This window comes from Arvicanthis niloticus, chromosome X (genome assembly GCF_011762505.2).
Source record: "Arvicanthis niloticus isolate mArvNil1 chromosome X, mArvNil1.pat.X, whole genome shotgun sequence".
NCBI classification, from domain to species: Eukaryota; Metazoa; Chordata; class Mammalia; order Rodentia; family Muridae; genus Arvicanthis; species Arvicanthis niloticus.
Window position 1 is genome coordinate 40339371 of NC_047679.1, and position 21985 is coordinate 40361355.

The following is a 21985-nucleotide window of genomic DNA, read 5'->3' on the forward strand; positions in this document are numbered from 1 at the left end:
TGACTTTCAATATTACTTGTTTCTTAGTATTAAAAAGTTTTATGTTAACAAGGTAACAAACTAAATCAAGATACCTTTAATACCTAAACAATGTAAAACTATTATCATAACTTACCCCCAAAATGTAACTGAAATGCTGGTTTTATGAATATAAAACTGCAGATGAATTTAGGTATACTTAATATACAAAAAGGTATAACTCTAGGGATGCATTTATTAAGACTATGATAAAGATTTGACATCACTAAGATATGATTTTCAGTACTGATGACACATTGATGTCATGATGTGATCTATGTATGTACTACTATTGACCTGTTCCCTGTGATGACCAACAACCATATTTTCTACTAACAAGTATAGCAAAATGTATCTTGTTCGTCTTCTTCACCATTGCCTCTGGAACTCTTTAGAGTAGTAGCTACCACTTCTCTTGCATGGGAATCTGTACATCCAGGCATGGACTTTGTTGAATAAGAGAATATACATAAGATAAAAATGTTTAACAAGTGAATAGCTTTTGGAAAATCATATGTCCCTTTAGTTAAATTTCTATATTGTGTTACTTAGTGATATATAACCTTTCTACACTATTTATTTTGTCCATTATAAACTCTCATCATTAAAATATATATCTTGCAGATCATATGACTGAAAGTAGGTGCAAATATAATGTTTAATGATGAAAGATGTAAACTTCTTGGTTTTTACTTTTTTCTTTAACTTGTTCCATTTTTATGAGTTGTTTGAGAATTAACTACAGTATATTTTGTTTGTATTAACCCTCCTCTCTCAACTCCTCACAGATCTATACCCCTCCCTATTTACCCAAATTTGTGGGCCCCTACACACACATGCAGAGAGAGAGAGAGAGACAGAGAGAGAGACAGAGACACAGAGACAGAGAGAGAAAAAGACAGAGAAAGACAGAGACACAAAGACAGAGAGAGAAGAAGACAGAGAGAAAGACAGAGAGATACAGATACACACAGAGAGACAGAAAGTGAAATATGAGTGAAACACACACACACAGAGAATCTGTGCTACCCACATACTATTGATTGTGTGGCCATCTAACAAAGCCTGGTTAACCCAGCAGGTATCATGATCTTATGGAAAACTGAATCTTTTGCTTCAGTCCCCTATCAAAAGCCAATAGTTCCTCAGCTAGATTTAGAATTCCTGCACAGCTCCCTTCTCCATGATAGAATTTGAATTCATTTTTCCAACTTATTTTTAGGAACCGGAAACACATTTTTGGAATCATGAGCTTAGAACCCTGATTTACTGGATGGTATTTGAGTATCTTGTTAAAGAATTATCTTATCTACTAATTCATGGACTGAAATCTCTCCCTTATCAGACTGCCTTAAGTGGAGTTAAACAATAAGCAGTTACTTGTTCTGCCTGAAGAATACATCTTCTGTTGGTCTCTATTAGCTAGAAATATAATTTACTGCTTGACAACTTACCTATTTCCATTCTATTTTACTAACTCAATATAGTATCTGACAAATTGATAATTAAATACTCTAACTGAAGGTTTTCTCATAGGTGAGGTTAAGAGATAGAAGAGCTGGGAATGAAACACCACAAAGCTACACATATTTTATGAGCAGGTCCTTTAAAAACATTCCATGGAGAGTTTTGTGATATAGCTTTGCCACAGATCACTAACTGTTCTTCCAGTGGACCGGGGTTATTTTCCTACCTCCCACATGGTAGTTAACAACTACCTGGAACTTTGGATTTAAGGATCTGCCAGAAATCTCTGGCTTTTAGAGGTACTACACACACACACACACACACACACACACACACACACACACAGAATTTGTTCAAATATACATGAAGGCAAAACACGCGTATGTGTGAGATAAAGATAAATAAAATGTCCTTAATTTCATGAAAAACTGAAATTCCAATGTTTCATCCAGTTAGTTGATATGGAACATTCTGATAAAGAAAACTAAGAGAACATTGGAAAGCATTCTTAATGCTCTTTTAAGCATCAAGTTCCATATATTTATTTTAGTACGGAGGCTTGAACCCAGTACTTTGAACATTATATTCAAGCATTTTACTACTCAGCTACATCCCTAGTCATATTTAGACCAGAATATTTTTTAAAACATATAAATCACTTAGGATAATATATAATGAAACAACAATATCATATTGGTTCACATATTAAACTTAGGTCTTCATATATATGGAATTTTATATTGCGTTTAACATACAACTTTTTGAGTAACAAAATTAAAATTTTAGATGTTAATATTTTATTATTGATAGTAATCTTTAACAATTAGATTTATGTTTTGTATACAATTGCTTTTTGTAAAATCTTAATATGAGGGACTGGAAAATGGTTCAGCAGTTAAGAGCAGTGACTGCTCTTCCCAGAGCAGCTGGGATTAATTCCTAGCATCTACATTAGCAGCTCACAACTGTCTGTAACTCTAGTTCCTGGAGATTTGACATCCTCACATCAATTCACATAAAATAAAATTAAATAAATTAAATTTAATGTGATATTTTAGACCTAAACATGTGTTTTATAACCTATTTCCTGGTAGAAAGTGAAAACATGAAGATGCCCATGAATTATTAATTGATTCCTGAAGTTTCAGTGTTTGTTGAATTACATTTTACATTTTGGATCAGGGAGCTGGATATTTATTTTTATGATTATAAGCAAGGGGAAACAGAGAATGGAATATTTAAAATGTAAGAAATATTAGTATGCTTCATAATATTCCAGGGAAAAAAACTGTGTGGTATGTAAAAACAAAACAAAACAGAACATTTTATAAATCAAGTAATTCCTTTTAATGTTTCTTTTCAATAAGAAGCAATTAAAAGTAAGTTAAATGTATCAGACATCAATATTTCCAGCTCTTGGTTAGCTATATTTCTATAGTATATTCTGACATTCAAATAATGAACTTGGCCATCCAGTTTGGAAGAAACAGACACTATAGTAAACATGCTTACAGCAAAAGAATTACTGTCACTCTACATTAAATGACTTATATTCTAAATTGGAGAGATCTACCTATTATGAGTGAAAATATTAGTTAAATTAAGAGTTATTGGGTTTATTTATCTCAATATGCTTAGCTGGAAATCTCTTGCTTAGGTTCTTAGTTATGCTATCTGCAATCTTCTATTTATTTTTCTAGTTAGCCTGTAAAGGTTCATATTCCACTAGCTTGAGTAAGTGCTGAACTTCAGGCTTATATTACCTGTATACAGAACTCCTTTGAGATGGGATATTGGGAAAGACTCGTGTTTTAACATATTGTATACTTCAAGATGAAGGCTGATACTCATGTATCATTAATGAATCCGTTAAACATAATTAGATACAAGAACAATAGCAGAGTGGAACATAAATTCAAAAAATTTACATTGGTACCTGGATTCCATCTTACATTATGAAATTGACTCTTCTCTCCTCACAATATATTAATTGAAGTGTTATTTAACTGATAAAGTACTGTAGAAAACACTTGAATTTATGGATGACAGTTCAAACTATTAATAATTAAGAGTGTGGTATGTTTAATTTATGAATAAGTACCTTCTAGAAATTAAAGCTTCCTTTTTATTTTCATTTTTTTAAATCTTTATTTACAAGTAGAGTGGCTCAAAAATCATATATCAATAGTAATATGGAAATGAGGAAGTCAATTTTAAAGACATGTCAAAATTACAAAGGGAGTTGACAAAACCGGGGTACTTCATCATCTTGACATTATATTTTCAGATATTGTAAGAAACTATTCAGGAAGCAAAATGGAAATTTTACTAGGGATTTTTTTTCTATCACCATAGCAACTATAGGGACTATGGTTTCATTTCTCTAGGGTCAAAAATTGTAAAGATCACTTTTTTCGGGACAAACTAAAATAGTCAAGGCTATAAGAAGTTGTATATTTGAATGTAAACAGTGGAGAATGTTAAAATTTTCTTTGGTGCTTATGTCATTTTTTTCTGTATGCAGTGCCCAGGGCATGGTAGTATTCATAGAGTCTTTGAAGAGATTTTTTTGGATTCCAGTCACTTTATATTCTTCTTAGGAAATGTGCCAATGAGTGATTATCTTGATATCCAGGGAGTGATCCCCTGACCCAATTTCTGCTTTTCTCATTTAAGATAGAAAGTTCCTCTGACTTTGAATACTAGAACTGTTCACAACTTATTCTGAGCAATTCTGCGATTTTCTAGAAAACTGAAAGTTGAATGATATCAAGAAACATCTCAAGCTCAAATCCCCAGATATATTATGTGTGTATCATGTATCATGCATGATTGTGCTTACTTACACATATGCTCCCATGTGAATAGGTGCACACCAGGGCACACGTGCATGTGAACACACACACAAACATACACACACACACACCACACACACACAAACACACACACACACACACACACACACACGCTTATACATCACATTAAACCAGAAGCAGATAATTTTGTATGGTGGTAAGATCCTATTTATTTTATTTTATATTAGTTCTTATAGGTCCTTATAGCTTTGTACTTTAATCATTTGGTTACTAAAATATAGGCAAATGTAATCCTTTTTCTAATGTGAATGCAAATAATCAACTTTCTTTTTTTTTTTTTAATGTGTCAACCTTTTTTTGTTTTGTTTTATTTGAGAGAATGCCCACAATATGGAGAAATATTAGCCTAATGCCTGAGTAAGATGATCTGGTGATTCTTTTTTTTTTTTCATTTTATTTTATTTACATTTAAGATGCCATCCCCTTTCCCCATTTCCCCTCCCTAGAAAACCCCTGTCCCAAGCCCCCCTTTCCTTTTTGCTTTTATACAATTTTTTTAAAATGTTAATCAAAGGATTTATAAGTTTGGTAATGCTCAATCAGAAGGGTAATCCAATACCCCACCTAGATATAAAGACTATCTTTGACTGGTGGAGACCTGTGAACATCTGCCTCCATGCCCCCTCTCTCTTTCTCTCTCTCATCACCTAGCTTCTCCTCTCCTTCATCTTCTCTCCTTACTCCATCTCTTCCTCTCAGTACTCCTTCCCACTTAGCTCCTCCTACATATCACTCTTCCTGTTAAAGTAAAACTTTTCTCTCAAAATACAGTTAGAGCATACTTATTCCTAATTGTACCAGTGAGGTATAAGATAGTTCTAATACCCAGTCCATCATTTTGTTGACTAACCAGAACCTCTGTCATCTCTTCTAACTAAAACACTTACTTTTGATCCTGGCTTTTTTTTTTTTTTTTTTTTTTTTTTTTTTTTTTTTTTTTTTTTTTTTGGCTTTATAATGAATGTCAGCTGAAAACTATCTACTCAGATCTTTTCTCTCAAAGTAAATAGCCAGGATTGGCTATGAGACTATGGGTCTTCAACCCCGTCAGAAATCCAGAATGACTGAGTTAACTGAAGTTATAGGAAGCACTAAACATAGCTTCTAAAACTTAGCCAATTTATAGAGACCTCTGAACACCTGAGAAGCCCCTATACTACCGAATGTTCGAGCATCAAATCTTCAGCCTTCTGGCCCAGAGTCATCTGACAGACCTTAGTGATGCAGGATTATTAAGGGCTGATTACTCTGTCTGGGCAGATATAATCAGTCGACTATTCTGCATGTGTGTCCTCTTCAGGACAGTAGTTAGTCTGTAGATGGAAAGAGGCAATTCTTGCCTAGTGGCTGTCACCACACAACTGACATAACTCCAAGGATGCTCAATTTCTTCTTAGAATCCACAACAGGAAGCTGTCAGGAGCAGACAGGTCTCTAATCAGAATGGACATTTATATAAATTTTTGTAGCGTCAATTCTATGGACTTCTGACGTTTTGAAAACCAACTATCCATGTAAGGTCACCTGGACTGTTGTCTGTTCACTCCTCTTGGCTATTTCTAAATAAAATATGGTTAACCTCCTAACAATTAACTCAAAGCCATAAATGTGCTATAGTCCCTTAACTCATAGGTTAACCATCCCAAATCAGTTAAAAAAGTTAAGGAAGGACTGGGTCTAGGCCTTGTATTCCTAAATGTGTTATACAAGCACATTGCCCATGAGAGTATCGATATTCATCTCACTTTTATATTAATAAGGAGCTCGTACCAATGAAAACCTTAAATTTGAAATCAAAGTAAATTTTGTACCATTTAAGAAATTATAACTTCATCTTGATAATAATTATACAGATTTCTACCAATAGGTTATGGCTGTGCAATAAGTCCTAACTAATCCTCCCTGTTCCAACAAAACCACTACTTTTCCCTAGAAAGACAGACCATTATTAACCACATTAGTCCCCAAGCCCAGGGAATAGGGGCGCTGACTCTTCTGCAACTTCTTCAGGCTGATTATGGGCATTGAGATATTAGAAGAGGAGTGGGGGGAAGAGTAAGTTGATAATCCTCTGATGCTGTGTCTTCACTGAATCCAGATGGAATTCCAGGACATCGGAGGTTTGGGCAGGTCTGCTCTGTATACTTGATGAGTAGATACACCAAGGCTGTGTATTCTGCAATATACAATTCTCAGAACAAGTTTTAGTATCAGGGAAAAAAAGAAAAAAAAAATTCCCCCCCCCGGGGGCTGACTTTTTTTTTAAAGATGTTGGTTCTAACAACTTTTCTTCCCCCCCCCCTTTTTAAAATTGGTTGTAATATTTACATTTCAGGTTTTATCCCCTAACCCCACTTCCTCCCACCACCCAGAAACCCCCCATCCCATCCCCCTCCTCATGTTTCTATGAGGCAGTGACCGCACCTACCCCCCCAACTATCCCCTCCCCACCCTCACTCTGTGTTTTTTTTTTTTTAATGGGACCAAGAAACTCCTCTTCCACCTATGCCCGACAAGACCATCCTCCCCTACATATACCTCTGGAGTCTTGGGTCCCTCCCTATGTGTTCCCTGGCTGGTGGTTTAGACCCTGGGGGGCTCTGGTTTTTGGTATTGTTGCTTTCCTCCTGGGGTCTCGAACCCTTTCCGCTCCTTCAGTCCTCTCTCTAAGTTCTCTATTGGGAAACCCCTGATCATATCAGTGGTTAACTGTGAGCATCGTCCTCTGAGTGTGTTAGTCTTTGGCAGACCTCTAAGGAGACAGCTATATCATGTTCCTCAGATTATGCACTTCCAGCCACCCACAACAGTGTTTAGCTTAGGTGGCTGTACATGGGATGAATACCGAGGTGGAGTGGTCTCCTGATAGCCCCTCCTTCAGTTTCTGTCCCATGTTTTGTTTCCGTATTTGCTCCCTTGAGCCATTTTTGTTCTCGTTCTAAGTAGTACTGAGGCATCCCCTCTTGGTCTTCCTTCTTCATGAGATTCATGTGGTCTGCTGGTTGGGTCTTCGCTAATCCTAGCTTTGGGGCTAACATCCGCTTAACAGTGAGTAAATACCCTGTGTGTTCTTTTGGGATTGGGTTAACTCACTCAAGATGATAATTTCTAGATCCATTCATTTACCTAAAAATTTCTCGAATTCATTATTTTTAATAGCTGAGTAATACTCCATTGTGTAGATGTACCACATTTTTTGTATCCATTCCTCTGTTGAGGGACATCTTGGTTCTTTCCAGCTTCTGGCTATTATAAATAAGGCTGCTATGAACATAGTGGAGCATGTGTCTTTATTACATGTTGGAGCATCTTCTGGGTATATGCCCAGGAGTGCTATAGCTGGGTCCTCAGGTAATGCTATGTCCAGCTTTCTGAGGAACCGCCAGACTGATTTCCAGAGTGGTTGTACCAGCTTGCAATACCACCAACAATGGAGGAGTGTTCCTCTTTCTCCGCATCCTCGCCAGCATCTACTATCACCTGAGTTTTTGATCTTATCCATTCTGATTGGTGTGAGGTGGTATCTCAGGGTTGTTTTGATTTGCATTTCCCTGATGACTAAGGATGTGGAGCATTTCTTAAGGTGTTTCTCAGCCATTCGAGTTTCCTCTGTTGAGAATTCTTTGTTTAGATCTGTACCCCATTTTTTAATAGGGTTATAATCAACTTTCTTTAAACATAGTAGAAAACCTACCAGACTTTGGATTCTCAGTATTGGATTAGTGGCCAGGTGAAAAAGAAGTACATGACCTATAGAGCCTGACGTTGCATCTGCTCATATTCTGTTGAAGACAAGTTCCCCTGGTCATGAAAATTGTCAGAAGCAACAATGAAGTCATCTTGGTATAAACTCGTGGCATATGACCTAGTTAGGTTATTACAACATCCCTAAATACCCTGAAGGCTCAGAGCCATAAAACATCGCAGTATTATTGAAACTGACAAATGTATAAACAGCCTCCTGGATAGACACCAGGTCCAGTGTATTTTAAGGTACTAATAGCAAATCCAATCCATTTGCTTAAAGCTTTTTAATAACTTCTGTTATAGTTTCAACTATGTTTTATAATATATAAACCTTATATTAATAAACATACTCCTCATGCTAAATAAATCAATCTATAATACTCAATTTTTTAAAGTTAGTCTTTGAACAAATGTATCTTTTTACTCCACCCATGTTATTAAAGAGATCCATCCTTATGTAAAGATTATTGCATTCTCTTAAAATCTCCCTTTAGCCATGTGACCATCTCTTATGCAATTAAAACACAACATATTTTTGTGATTACCATTTCTGTAAGTAAAACTGGTGGAAGGGAGTTTAAGTGTGAATTTTTAAAGATGAGTAAATTCACAGGCTATTTCTGTGTTATCACGCCCTCCTTTCCCTCATATGTCAGTACCTAATGTGGCAAATATGTCCTTTCTCCTCAGAGTTCAGTTGAGGTGTTGAATAAATAAATTAAGTTTCTCATTGTAAGGTACACAGGAAGTTGAAGAGAATACCATATAATTACTCAGAAAACCTTTTAAACTTGAAATAAATTCATATCACTTATAATTATCATATTCTACCCATCTTTGTGCAGATATACAAGACCATAAGTAAAAATTGCTTTTTTAAATTTTAGGTATTTATTTCAAACATTTGCTTATAATTGGCATGATCTATATTCTTATCAGGTTCTACAAATTAGTTTCTATAATTCATAATTTATAAAACCATGCTTCACTATTAGTTACTGAATTAAAAGCAAAATGTATAGTTTGAGATTCAAAGCCCATTATTAAATATCTCTAACCTTTCTATACTCACCCATTTTCCCATAGATCTTTACATTTTATAAAATCAGATACTTCTGATTTCTTATGTCATATTTTATAAATGTAACATATAGGTTATAAAGTCTTTTCTACTTCTGCTACTTGAGTATGACTGCCCTACATTCAACTTTATTCAAGACAAAATAACATATTATTCCTTCACCACACTTCTCAAAAACTTTAGAGAAAGTGTGAAATTGAGCAAAGTATGAGAGAAAGTACAATTGGCTTTTGGCCAGCATCCAATAGAAAAAGTCAGAAGATAAGAAAAAAAAGATACACCTTTTTGAGTCAGGACTAAGAAAAGTAGTCAGACCCAACAGAACTTTATAATGGATCTGAAATTGCTATCTCTTTAGTATTGTTTAAGATGAATCTGTGTTTCTGAAAGGTAATCTCTTGGCCAAGTGTTAGTTTGTTCAGGACAACTAGATTCATTTTTATATTTAAATTAATTTACATTGTTATTAATTTATATGTGCATTGTGTGCTTGAGTGCATATATATGAACCATAAGCATGCAGAAGCCAGCAGAAGCCAGACCTCAGCATCAGATTCCCTGGAACTACAGTTGACATATTGGAATGAAAGACTAATATGTATGAGGTTGATAATTTAGACTTGTAAAACTATTTCTTCCAGGAATATTTCTCCTTTATACTCTCTAGAAAAAGCCAGTTTATTTTATGATACATATTTTATTATTTCAGAATATAAAAGACAATTTGCAACAAATCTCAAGTCGGATTGATGTTATTCACAAGAAAAAGACAGCAGCCTTGCAAAGTGCTACCCCCATGGAAAGGGTGAAACTACAGGAAGCAGTGTCACAGATGGATTTCCAGTGGGAAAAACTAAATAGAATGTACAAGGAACGACAAGGGTAGGTAGCATTTTAATTTTATTGAAGCACTATAGCCTTTTCAGGAATCTCTAAAAGATTTTCAAATACTTTCTTTGGTTAAAATGACAGAAAAGGAGAGGAGAAAATATTACTGTAAAATACAAGGGCATTATTACTAATGAAATGTGATATTGAAATTATTCTTTACTACTGAAATAAACATTATGTTTGTATATTACATCTTCCTCTAAGATTGCACATAATGTGAATGCTGTTTTGTTCATAATTAAGCTGATATAAAGTATAAAATAAATATATCTAATTTTATCTGCTGCCTGTATATTTATAAGTTTAGTACTTAGAACAGTGTGTTTTAACATAAAAGCATTTCATTTTAATTTACTACTTTCACTTGGAAGTTGATATTTAAATATTTTATAGTCTCAATCCCTGTATTTCCTTCTTTTTAATGTGGAAAACTTAATCTGAAATCAACTTTAGTGCTTACTTTAAGGAAAGTAAATACGTTAAGTAAAGTATTTCATTTTTGAATTAATTTTGAAGGTATTCAGATGCAGTAACCTCACAAGAAGGTGGATTATTTCTTCTTTTACAAATTTAAAATACAAGTTTTCTAACAGTATAAACCAATTTTAAGCTCTGTAGTTTAAAGATAGACCTCTTCATTTGCTTAGGAATAATTCAACTTAGTTTGTATCTCTCATGTGTCTATGTACAGCCAGGCTTGTACTTTAGGTTTTAGTTTACTACATTATACTCTGAAACAGATGTTTCAGACATTAATTTCACTTGCCATCCATGATTGTCTTTACTAAATTTCCAATTATCATTCATCTAGTATTATTTAGTAAAGTATAATAACTTTAGTTCTATAATCTTATTTCCCTTTTAGTAAAGCACTGACATTACATGACCCCCTACTCACCTCGGTCTGCTCAACCATACTATTTGTCACATGCTGTGGGCACTACAGCCCTCATCCATTATGTGTTAGTAATAGGAAACTGCTTTGCAGTTTCTAAAGTGTTTTGCTTCCTCTCTATCTTGCCCATCATATTCTACCGGATTCACTTTAAATGTTTCATGACTTTTAATCCAAGATTATTAGTGGAGCATGATACACTGAAGTTTGAATATTAGTTTATCACTTAATATAATATTGTATACATAAATAACGTTATATTTACATGTGTTTCCAATTTTGGTTGTCACTCGATATATCTATTCTTTGGTGATTGTCTTTCATAAGTTACCATGTAAACTTTATTTTTTTTGCAAATGAAAACATGTCTCCTCAGTTAAAGTAACACTTTTAACATATGATAAAATGTCTAATTTCATTGCTGATAAAAAGGAGAAAAATCAGCACTCTGGTATACATATCATCTTACATTGTTACCTTTCAATACTTTCATACTCATTGTGGGCCAAATGTGAGTCACTGCAGGAGTCTGCAAATGAGGTCGGAATCATCACTTTTTTGGAATATATTCATTTCACTGTCTTTTGTGTTTTCTTTTTTTTCTTACATCATCTTGCATTATGCACTTTTGCTAAGAACTTCTGAGTTTTCTTCAATGCTCAGTAATTACTGTGGTTCTTTAGGCACATACAATCATGGCAAACCAGTAGGATTCTTTATGGTGATGCATCTTCACTACAATCATACTACTTCTGCTGATAGAAAGGTGGTATATTCACCTTTAACAGGATAAAACAATTATTTTCTCTTCAGTTCACCTTTAACCATAGAGGAAATAATAAAAGCTGGAAGACTAATTAATGCTAGTCTGTAAAGAAAGTTGATAAAGTTTCATACAAATTTTTGATAATTTAGATTTCTGTCAAGTAATTATGTCTCTAAACTCAGACCAGCTCATTTATACACTTTGGTTAGTGGCTTGGTCTCTTGGAGCACACAGGGGTCCACATTAGTTGAAACTGTTGGTCTTCCTTTGGAGTTGTCATTGCCTTCAGCTCCTTCAATTCTTCACCTAACTCTTACATAGGGACCACTGACCTCAGTCCAATGCTTGGCTGTGAGTATCTGCATCTGTCTCAGTCAGCTGCTGGTAACACCTCTCAGAGGACAGCGACACTAGCTTCCTGACTGCAAGAACAACATAGTCTCAGTAATAGTGTCAGAGATTGTTGCCTGCTCATGGGGTAGATCTCAAGTTATGCAAGTCTCTGATCAGCTATTCCTTCAGTCTCCACTCCATTTTTGTTCCTGCATTTCTTTTAGACAAGGGAGGTTGGGGGTTGAATGTTTTATAGGTACGTTGCTGTTCCCATCCCTCCACTGGGTTTTTTTCTGATTTCTGGAGGTGGACTCTTCAGGTTCCATATCTTCACTGTTGGACATTTTGGTTAAAGTCACCCACATCAAATCTTGGGAGCCTTCCCCAAACTCAGGTCTTTGGAACTTTCTAAAGTTTCCTCCCATACTCCACCCACTACATCTCTTTATTTCCATTCATCATCCTGGTCCTCTCCCGTCTCTTCACCATACTTGGTCCTGCCCCTTTTATTCCCTTCTCTTGCCCTCCCCCATACCATTCCATCCATCCATGTGCTTTCTATTATTTTATTTCCCCTTCTAAGTGATATTTAAGCATCCTTGCTTAGAGGCTTCCTTCTTGTTTAGCTTCTTTCAGTCTGTGGAATGTAGTATGTATATACTGTATTTTAAGGCTTATAAGTTAGTACATGCCATGCATGTCCTTCTGGTTCTGGGTTACCTCACTCAGGATGATATTCTCATATCTCATCTATTTACTGCAAAATTCATGATGCTTTTAGTTTTTAATAGATGAGTAGTATTCCATTGTGTAGATGTACCACATTTTCTTTATTTATTCTTCAGTTGAGGGACATCTAGATTGTTTGCAGCTTCTGGGTATTAGGAATAAGACTACTATGAATATCAAGGAGCACATGTCCTTGTAATACAGTGGAACATCTTTTGGATATATACCCAGGTGTAGTATACCTGGGTTTTCAAGAAGAACTATTTTCAATTTTCTATGTAACTGCCAGATGGATTTCCAGAGTGCTTGTACAAGTTTGCAATCCCACCAGGAACAGAGGACTGCTACCCTTGCTCTACATCCTTGCCAGCATGTGCTTTCTTTTGAGTTCTTGAATTTAACCATTCTGATTGGTGTAAGGTGGAATCTCAGGGTCATTTTGATTTGCATTTCCCCATGACTAAGACTATTGAACATTTTTAAGTGTCTCTCTGCCATTCAAGATTACTCTGCTGATAATTGTTGATAATTCTGTTTAGCTCTGTTTATAGTAGTATATTAACATTTTGAGACTATCATACAGTGTATTTTGTTTATATTCACCTCCTTCTTTATCTTCTATAAATCTACCCCCATTTTATTACCCACTCAAGCTTGTATTTTTTTAGAAAACAAAACAAAGCAAAACATTTTTAATGCTGTCCTAATACTTTAAGCGTGGGACCATTCATAGAATAGTCAACCTACCAGGACCAAATCCCTAAAGTAAATAGAATCTTCTTCTCCTAGAAGCTATTAATTGCCTGTAGTTCATTATTTAGGGTAGGACTCTATGCCTACTCTTACCTTCTGTGATAGAATTTTGTCTTGTTTATGCATGTTCAGATCTTGTAAATAATGTTACAACCATTAGTTCATATGCAACTCGCCTGTTGTATTCAGAACAAAAATAGTTCTTTAAGCCACCATTTCTGAGTCTTATAATCTTTCTTTTCCATTTTCTGTGATGATCTCAGAGCTGTGGGGAGAATGTGTGATACAGATTAAACATTTAGGGCTGAACATTCCTCAGTGTCTTCTTCTTTGCATAGTGACATTTTGTATGTATTTATGTTAGTTATAATCTACTGGAACAAGGATCTCACTATCAGAAAAAAATCTGTGACCCCTGTAACTTACAGTAATTATGGAAATGGCAAACTACTACCATATGTGTGATAGTGGCATGAATGAATTGAATCTTGTTGGGGTCCACACTAGCCCCACGTTGGGGCGGCCAAAAAACGTCGCAGCCCAGGCAAAATGTTGAGGCCTGGGCCGACCCACGTTTGGGCGGCCACTGTATCCTGGCCCAAGCTGCTGCTCTGGTCTGCGGGTCGGGGTTCAGCAAGAGCGAGGGTGAGGGCAGACTCAAAGAATGGAGACCAGACAGGGTGTGATTCAATCCCGTTTATTCTTCAGTCTCTCTTCCTCTAAGTGTCTCCTTCTCTGTCTCCTCTGTCTGCTGTGTCTGATTCTGTCTGGAGTCAAGTGTCTTCTACCTAATGTCTGATGTGTCTGATTCTCTGATCTCTGTCTTATTCTGATCTGTTCTGTCTCTGCCTTTTATATGTCTCACTTCTAAGCCACGCCTCTAAGTTACACCTTTAATCATGCCCTTAGGTCTTATCTCTAACTCTGATCTCTATACTTCTAAGTCATACTCTTAAGTCACATACCTTTAATCTCACACACCTTTAATCTCACGCACCTTTAATCTCAAGGTATCTAAACCAAGATTATCGAAGTGTGCTCAGCTGTTGTAGGCTATTGTAATCCAAGTCATATGTCAGGGTATATGGCTCAAGATGGCTGCAAACCTGATAGCCATTTTCTGCTAAAAGTCGGCCCCCAACAGAATCTCATTCCATGAGATTGACCCATTCAAGACATCATTGCAGCCAAGAACCTGTGGCTAAATGGCTCAAAGAATCTGTAGGAAATGTGGTAATGACAAAAATGCCTTCTAGTATTAGAAGAATAACATCCCCTGTTCTTTTAGCAAACACTTTAAGCTGGCATGTTAGTGGATGGCTTCATACCCATGAGCATATTGACATCACTAATTGTACTTAACGAGTTATCAAAGAAAAGTATAAAGAGGGTGCATGTCTGGGGGATGCAGGAAAATTTTGGGTTGAAATGGGTGCAGCTATGATCATATTTCAGTGTGTGTGTGTGTGTGTGTGTGTGTGTGTGTGTGTGTGTAGAATTCTTGAGAATGAAAAATACAATTGTTGAAAAGGCTCTATAAAATGACAGACATTCTATATTATTGTCTTTTATGATAACATGTTTATGATTCTTAAAGGCAGTGATGAATCTGTCATATGTTCATGAATTTATTCCTTACAACCTCAAAGTACACCACAGTCTAAACAAGATTTTAAAAAAGTATAGCAGGTTCCAAACTTCAAATTTCTATACAGCCATAAGATGGCATTATTGTATTACAACACAACAGGGTTTGATCTAAGGTAAGATAAAGTTGCTGTAAAATCTCTAGTCCTCCTTGAAAAATTCATCTAGTTAGCCAATTCAGGGTAGATAATCTATGCATATAAGTAATTAAATTCAAGCTTTTGAGCTTTATGTATGATCTTAAGAGAACATAACTTCAAGAGCACTGATTCAAATAATGCTGATATTTTACACCATAAATTCTTTTTAAATGAATAAGAAAATAAGATACATGTGTAAATCTATTATTTATGATATCATAAAAAATCAATGAAATGTTGGTGAATAAATATGTATGGAGATGTAGTAGTATAACTTAAAGCAAGAACAATTATTTAGCTCTGTGCTACATAACACAGATTTGAAGGAATACTAAAGATGAGTACAATGGAAGTTAGAGAAAGGTGGAAGATCCTGTGTTTTTTTTGATATGCCTTCCTTAAATACAAGCATGAACAGTTTCTAGGTACTACACAATGTTTAATTTATCTAGATGCTAATTGTATTTCTTTAGTAAAGTTTGCAATATTGAATGTTTCTATATAATTTTCTACATGAAATGTCATATTTGAATGAAATTTATATTTAAAATTGCAAAAGAAAAAAATAAAGACAAGAAAAATAAAAACAAAATTTTTTAAAAAGCTTTAATAAAGACATACTTTCTCTTTCTCTTTCAAACATTTCACACTGAATCTTTGAGTGCACTTTTTCATTTTCCAGGGATGCTTCGCTGGTAAGGATATGGAACCTACTGATCTGCAGAAAGCCTTTTGCCAGGTTGCCATTATACACAAGATCTTTAGCCTTATATCTCCATATATTCAGATACTTAGAAATCATTACATTTCATAGAGATCACATGGTTTGTATGACACTTATACCAGACATCTCATAGAGGCTAGTTTAATACTTCCTCCATATAAAAAATTGATAGCTATAAAATTCACATATTTGTAGAGGTAACTATGGAATAATTTAGCCTGAGTCTATTTCTTATAGCAATTGTGCATTTTTTCCTATGACAGTTACATTTTCCTTCTTCATCATAGATAATAGAAACATTATGTATCTATAAGATTAGCCACATTTTGAAGACAATTTTGCTGACTTTATTCACTCTGTATTTCATTACCTTGTCAGATCATTAACTTATTCTCTTTAAACACACATTAAAAAATATATGTAGTTGATGAGTATTGAAAGTACTACCATCAAATCTCTGCTAATCTATTTTTCTCAGCAGTGTTCTTTGCTCCATTACAATTTGCTTAGGCCAAGATTTATAGTTGTTCATACAGTGATACAGTAAGGAAATCATATTTGTATCCCCTGAAAACTCCTGAGAATGTTCAATCAGTGAATGTTTGTGACTGCTAATTCTTGTTTTCTATTTTAATTATCCTTATATTCTATACCTTTACCCACCTGTCACAGGATGGTACTCCCACAAAATTCATAATCTAAGGAATATAGAAAAAGAAAACATAATATAGAAAATGGTGAGGGGAGGGGTCAAACTGTGTATACTGATTGTCTTTTAAATCTCTGTATATGTGACTACTCTCAAGTTTTATTGGGCAAATGTGTGTTATGACAGGTATGTATGTGTTGACGTACACTTGGAAGTCAGAAAATGACCTTATGTTTCCTTATGTTTTGTTTTCATCCATTATTTTTAGGCAAAAATCTATTGTTTGTCACTCCATACATCAGACTAGCTGACCTTTGAGCATCCCGTGATTCTCCTTTACCTCCATTCTCCTTTTAGAACCCCTGACATTACTGTGGTACATCTAACTTTGTACTAATTCTGACAATGCAAACTCAGATAGCCTCAAATGTATGACCAACACTTTACAGACTAAATCATTTCCTCTACCTCAAATTATCTTTTGAAGACATTTCTAGGTTCTGATATATTGTATTTCTGTTTATTTTCCATTGTCCAATGATATGTCTCATGAATATTCTCAAGTGCAAGCATTGCTGAGAAATATAAGTACTCTGTTTCAGGAAAATGGAAAATTAATGTTGAAAGAAAATATATAATCTTTATTATAAGAATGGAAATGAGCACTTTGTTTTGGAAACAGATCTGAGAAAGTTCTGTCTAATATTAATTCTTCCTTTACTGCCTTTGATCATTTGACAAACTATGAATCTAGCTTCTGGAATTAATTTAGCATGAATTTGAAGTATTTGATTTTTGTATCAAGATATCTAGATTTTTATGTTTTCACATCTTCAAAATATTCTCTTTAATTTCTTTCTGATTTGAAATAAGTTTGCAGTAAAATGAAGAACTGGATTGTCATGATTTTCCTAGGCTATAAGTTTACTACTTACAATGATCATACTTCCATATTCTTAGTATGTCATATATACATTGCATAAAGTAACTTAATAGATGCCTTCGACTTTCCCAAATAACATCTACAAAAGAAAGATAATGTGAATTGAAAATTGTAATAATGCACAGAAGTGACAGGGCATTATCACATGGACAGATAAGATGAAGCTTCTGGAAAACACGAAAGTAGCTTCTATCTTAGAAATACCTTCCTATCAAACTTGGAGCCAACAAATTAGATGCCTTCTTTCATTCTCAGGACAATCAGAAAGTTAAGTTTAGAATTAAGTATTAGAGAATGAAACTTTATTTTTCTGTATTTCACATGGCTATGTATGGCTCAGGCTGTTTGAACTCTGGCTGTGAAATTTTATCTTCTTGAGTACCCTCTGCCTGCAGATCAGGATTATATGCTCATAATATGTTTTCTTTCAGACACTAGTATCTGAAAATACAGTATTTTAAAACCATATTTTATGGAGTATTACTCAGCTATTAAAAACAATGAATTTGAAAAATTCTTAGGTAAATGGATGGAACTAGAAAATATCATCCTTATTGAGGTAAACCAATCACAAAAGAACACACATGGTATCTACTCACTGATAAGTGGATATTAGCCCAAAAGCTTGAAATAGCCAAGATTCAACTCACAGACCACATGAAGCTCATGAAGAAGGAAGACCAAGTGTGGGTGCCTCGGTCATACTTAGAAAAAGTAACAACATACTCAAGGGAACAAATATGTAAACAAATTGTAAGACAGAAACTGATGGAGGGGCCATCTGGAGACCATTCCACCTGGGTATCCATCCCATGTGCAGTCACCAAAGGTAGATGCTGATGTGGATGTGAGGAAGTGCATGCTGACAAGAGCCTGATATAGCTGTTTCCTTAGAGGTCTGCCAGAGTCTGACATATTCAGAGGCAGATGCTCACAGCAAAACGTTGATCTGATCAAGGGGTTCCCAATGGAGGAGTTAGAGAGAAGACTGAAGGAGCTGAAATGTTTGTGGCTCCATTAAGGAGAACAACAATACCAACCAACCAGAGCTCCCATGACTCTAGCTGTATATGTAGGGGAGGATGGCCTTGTCGGGCATAGATGGGAAAGGAGATCCTTGGTCCCATGAAGGCTAGACACCCAGTAGGGGGGAATTTGAGGGTGGGGAGGTAGGAGAGGGGGGAAGTAGGTGGAGGAACATCCTTATAGAAGCAGGAGGAGGGGGGATGTGATGGGAGTTCCTGGGTAGGGGGGGGAATGGGGTAAGAGGATAAAATCTGAAATTTAAATATAATATTAAATACAATTAAAAAAATGATATTTTAATTACTTTGTTTAATATGAGAAGAAAAGGCTCTGAATTACATAACAGGCTGTCCAAAGCAAAGTATACATGCTTTAGAAAATGTAATTTAATAGCAGATTGCTTGTATGAAGTGCTTAGAGAATACTTTTATTTTTCATAAAGTCCTGCTTATACATTGGGATCTAGTATAAATATTTATCACTTTGTTTCACTGCCTGGTTCTCCATCTATTGCTTCATAGGCAACAGTATTTAAACTGTTCCTCAATAAAGTTCTCATAAAGGTCTTATCATAAGATTAGGTGTGTTATACTAAACTGTGTGCACTTTTAACCACTTATTCCCCACCACACACACACCACACTTTACTAAGGAACTGTGTATTTCATTTTATAATCACCCATAAGCCATATCCAGCAGTATTGCATGGAACCTGCCAATGAAAATTAAATTTTTATTGACAAAACTTTCAAAGTAAGTAAGAAATTGCATGCTCAAATGACTGGGGCTTGAGTCACTGATAGAGGACTTGTTCAACATTATTCATAACTTTTCCAAACTCAGAACCACAAAAAAGCTGTATAATTTTGGAATGAATAGCAATCTCGAGAATCTTAGAATGTCACAAACTTTATTTATATCATAGTTTATCTCACAATATACCAATATAGGGTATTTTTCCACAGCCAGTTTCATTTTACTGCAACAAAGGTACATCATGTACTTCAGGTGTTAATTTAGCAAATATCAAAAAGAGTCTATGATCTGTATGCATTCTAAGGACAGCATTTGGGAGCCCATAGAATATGGTCACTAATAATTTAAAATTATATAACCTAGTAGATCACCACTCTGTATTACATGGGGAGACCATTTCTCAAAGAAAATAAAATCCAACCTAAATGTGTTAATCTCACTGGGAAATGTGTTTTGAATCAAATTTTCTACATTATTTGTTCTATAATCCAATATTTTCTGGTACTCATATTTTACCAGAAGAATTGCAATACTATAAAGCATATGTGCATTCTTAAAAAGCAATGTAAAGAATCTTTAAATTACACTTTTATTTACCAATATAGTGATATGTTAGTGTATGTGTGCATTTGGGAGTTCAATTTGTGAATAGCATAGTTAATATCTATACCCAGATATCTGTTACTTGCAACTACCATAAGCTGAAGGACCATGGCTTACTGTGTAACCATGAAGAAGGCCATCTGGTTTATATCTCTTGGCAAGATTTGTTTAAACATAAGTTGCTGCATAACAAAATAAAAAGGAATATCTAACTAGCTATAGTAAATTAGTAGATTTTCAATACACATAATAAAGCATTTCTTCTTATCTTAGTCAGTATCACCAGAAAAGAAACATTGTTTTCTCACTTACAGAACAAAAACCTACAGACTTCAATAATGACAAAATTATTGTTTCAAGAGATTGTTTCAGTGTCCAAAATTTATGAGAACTATGAGAATTATGAGAATCAGTGCTTTATTTAATTATTTCTCTTAACTGATTTGTAAATATCTTAAGGCCCTCTCTTTTGATCCCTTATACTAGTCAGTAGCAGATATAAAATTCATATACAACTGTGTCCGTCCATCTTTCTTCTTTCTCCCTCCTTCCTTCTCAGTCCAGCATTTTGTGTTTGTATCTGCTTTCACTTCCTGTTCAGAAAGAAGAGCAGGAATAATGTGAATGACTTGAACAAACCAGTTCTTCTGTTTGTTGCTTCATCTATAGGGTGAAACAAGGCATCTTCAAGATTGATTTAGGTCTGAATAATAAAAATTTTCAGGCTTTAGGTTTGGGGCCTACTATGAGCTGATTTTATGTCAAGAAAAAGAGCGAAATTATATGAGATGTATAAAGATGAAAGCTTAAGAGATGTGTGAATTAGATTTAAAGTATCTTAAAAGTAAAGAACATAGAAATAAGATAATTGAGATAACAGAAATAAAATTTATTCAATTACTAGGCAAAAAACAAGTTGAAGGATTGTTCTTGTTTGCTTTACATGTTTGCTTAGTTAGCACAGCTTTTGTCTTTGTTGTTTCCATTGTTTTGTGCAGTTCTGTCCTTTTATGTGACTGTGTCTACCCCAGGTTGGTATTAAACTCTAATTCTTCCTAGCTCTGCCTCCTGAGTACAGGGATTATGGAACTATGCCTGCCTTTTATTCATCTCTTAACAGGAACATACCAGTGGTTAATCTAGGGTGTTAGAAAAGCTAACACTTTTTAAGATAGTGATTTTCAAATGTCACAAAGAAAATTAAATTACAGATTGAGTTTAAAAATTGAAATTACTTCCAGTCACTTTTTTCAGTATCCCTTGTATAATAAGAAATAGATGACAGTTTACCTAAGGCACATATTTACATATTCACTGCTGTTACCAGAGATTGCATGATCATTCTTTTGACTCATATATTTATCATAAGTATACAAATATTTATCATTATATTTTTATGAATTTATTTATCAATCTATTGGTTGAAAATATAATCAATAAAGAAAAATGAAATGGTGGCATATGGCTGTAATCATAACACTTGGGACATGAAGGCAGGAGGATCAGGAGTATAGACCAATCTCAGCTATATGAAATTTTTATCTAAATTAATTCTGTATTAATATCTCTGTCTGTAATGTCCAAATTTTAAAGATTGCAAGTAGACAGATGATAAAATACTTAGTAAATACATATTTAATTATTAATAATAGAATCCTTGATTGTAAAATCAAAAGTACAATAACAATGAATAGTAACAATGTATGATTATTTCATATGTATACTCAAATTTACTGTACTTAAATATTTCAAAACACTAAATTGATGCTCTGATTTATTTATTTTTAACAAATAGACTAAGGGAATGGTTAAATGATCCAGTAGTTAAGAACAAATACATTCTTACAAAAGACTCAAGTTTATTTTCCAGCACCATTGTTGAGTGGCTCACAACTGCCTATTATCCTGGCTCAAGAAGACCCAACAGTCTGATCTGCACTC

The 21985-nt window shown here is 34.6% G+C and overlaps 1 protein-coding gene across 10 annotated transcripts in view; it reads left to right on the forward strand.

Annotated features, from left to right (window-relative positions):
• The window catches only part of Dmd (dystrophin), a 1571027-nt gene that overhangs the window by 480068 nt on the left and 1068974 nt on the right, over positions 1 to 21985 (forward strand). For all 10 annotated transcript variants that reach the window (XM_076918257.1, XM_076918249.1, XM_076918252.1 and 7 more), the window contains one exon: positions 9899 to 10071. In XM_076918257.1, the coding sequence (XP_076774372.1) occupies positions 9899 to 10071 (173 nt within the window). The remainder of the gene's footprint in view (positions 1 to 9898; positions 10072 to 21985) is intronic.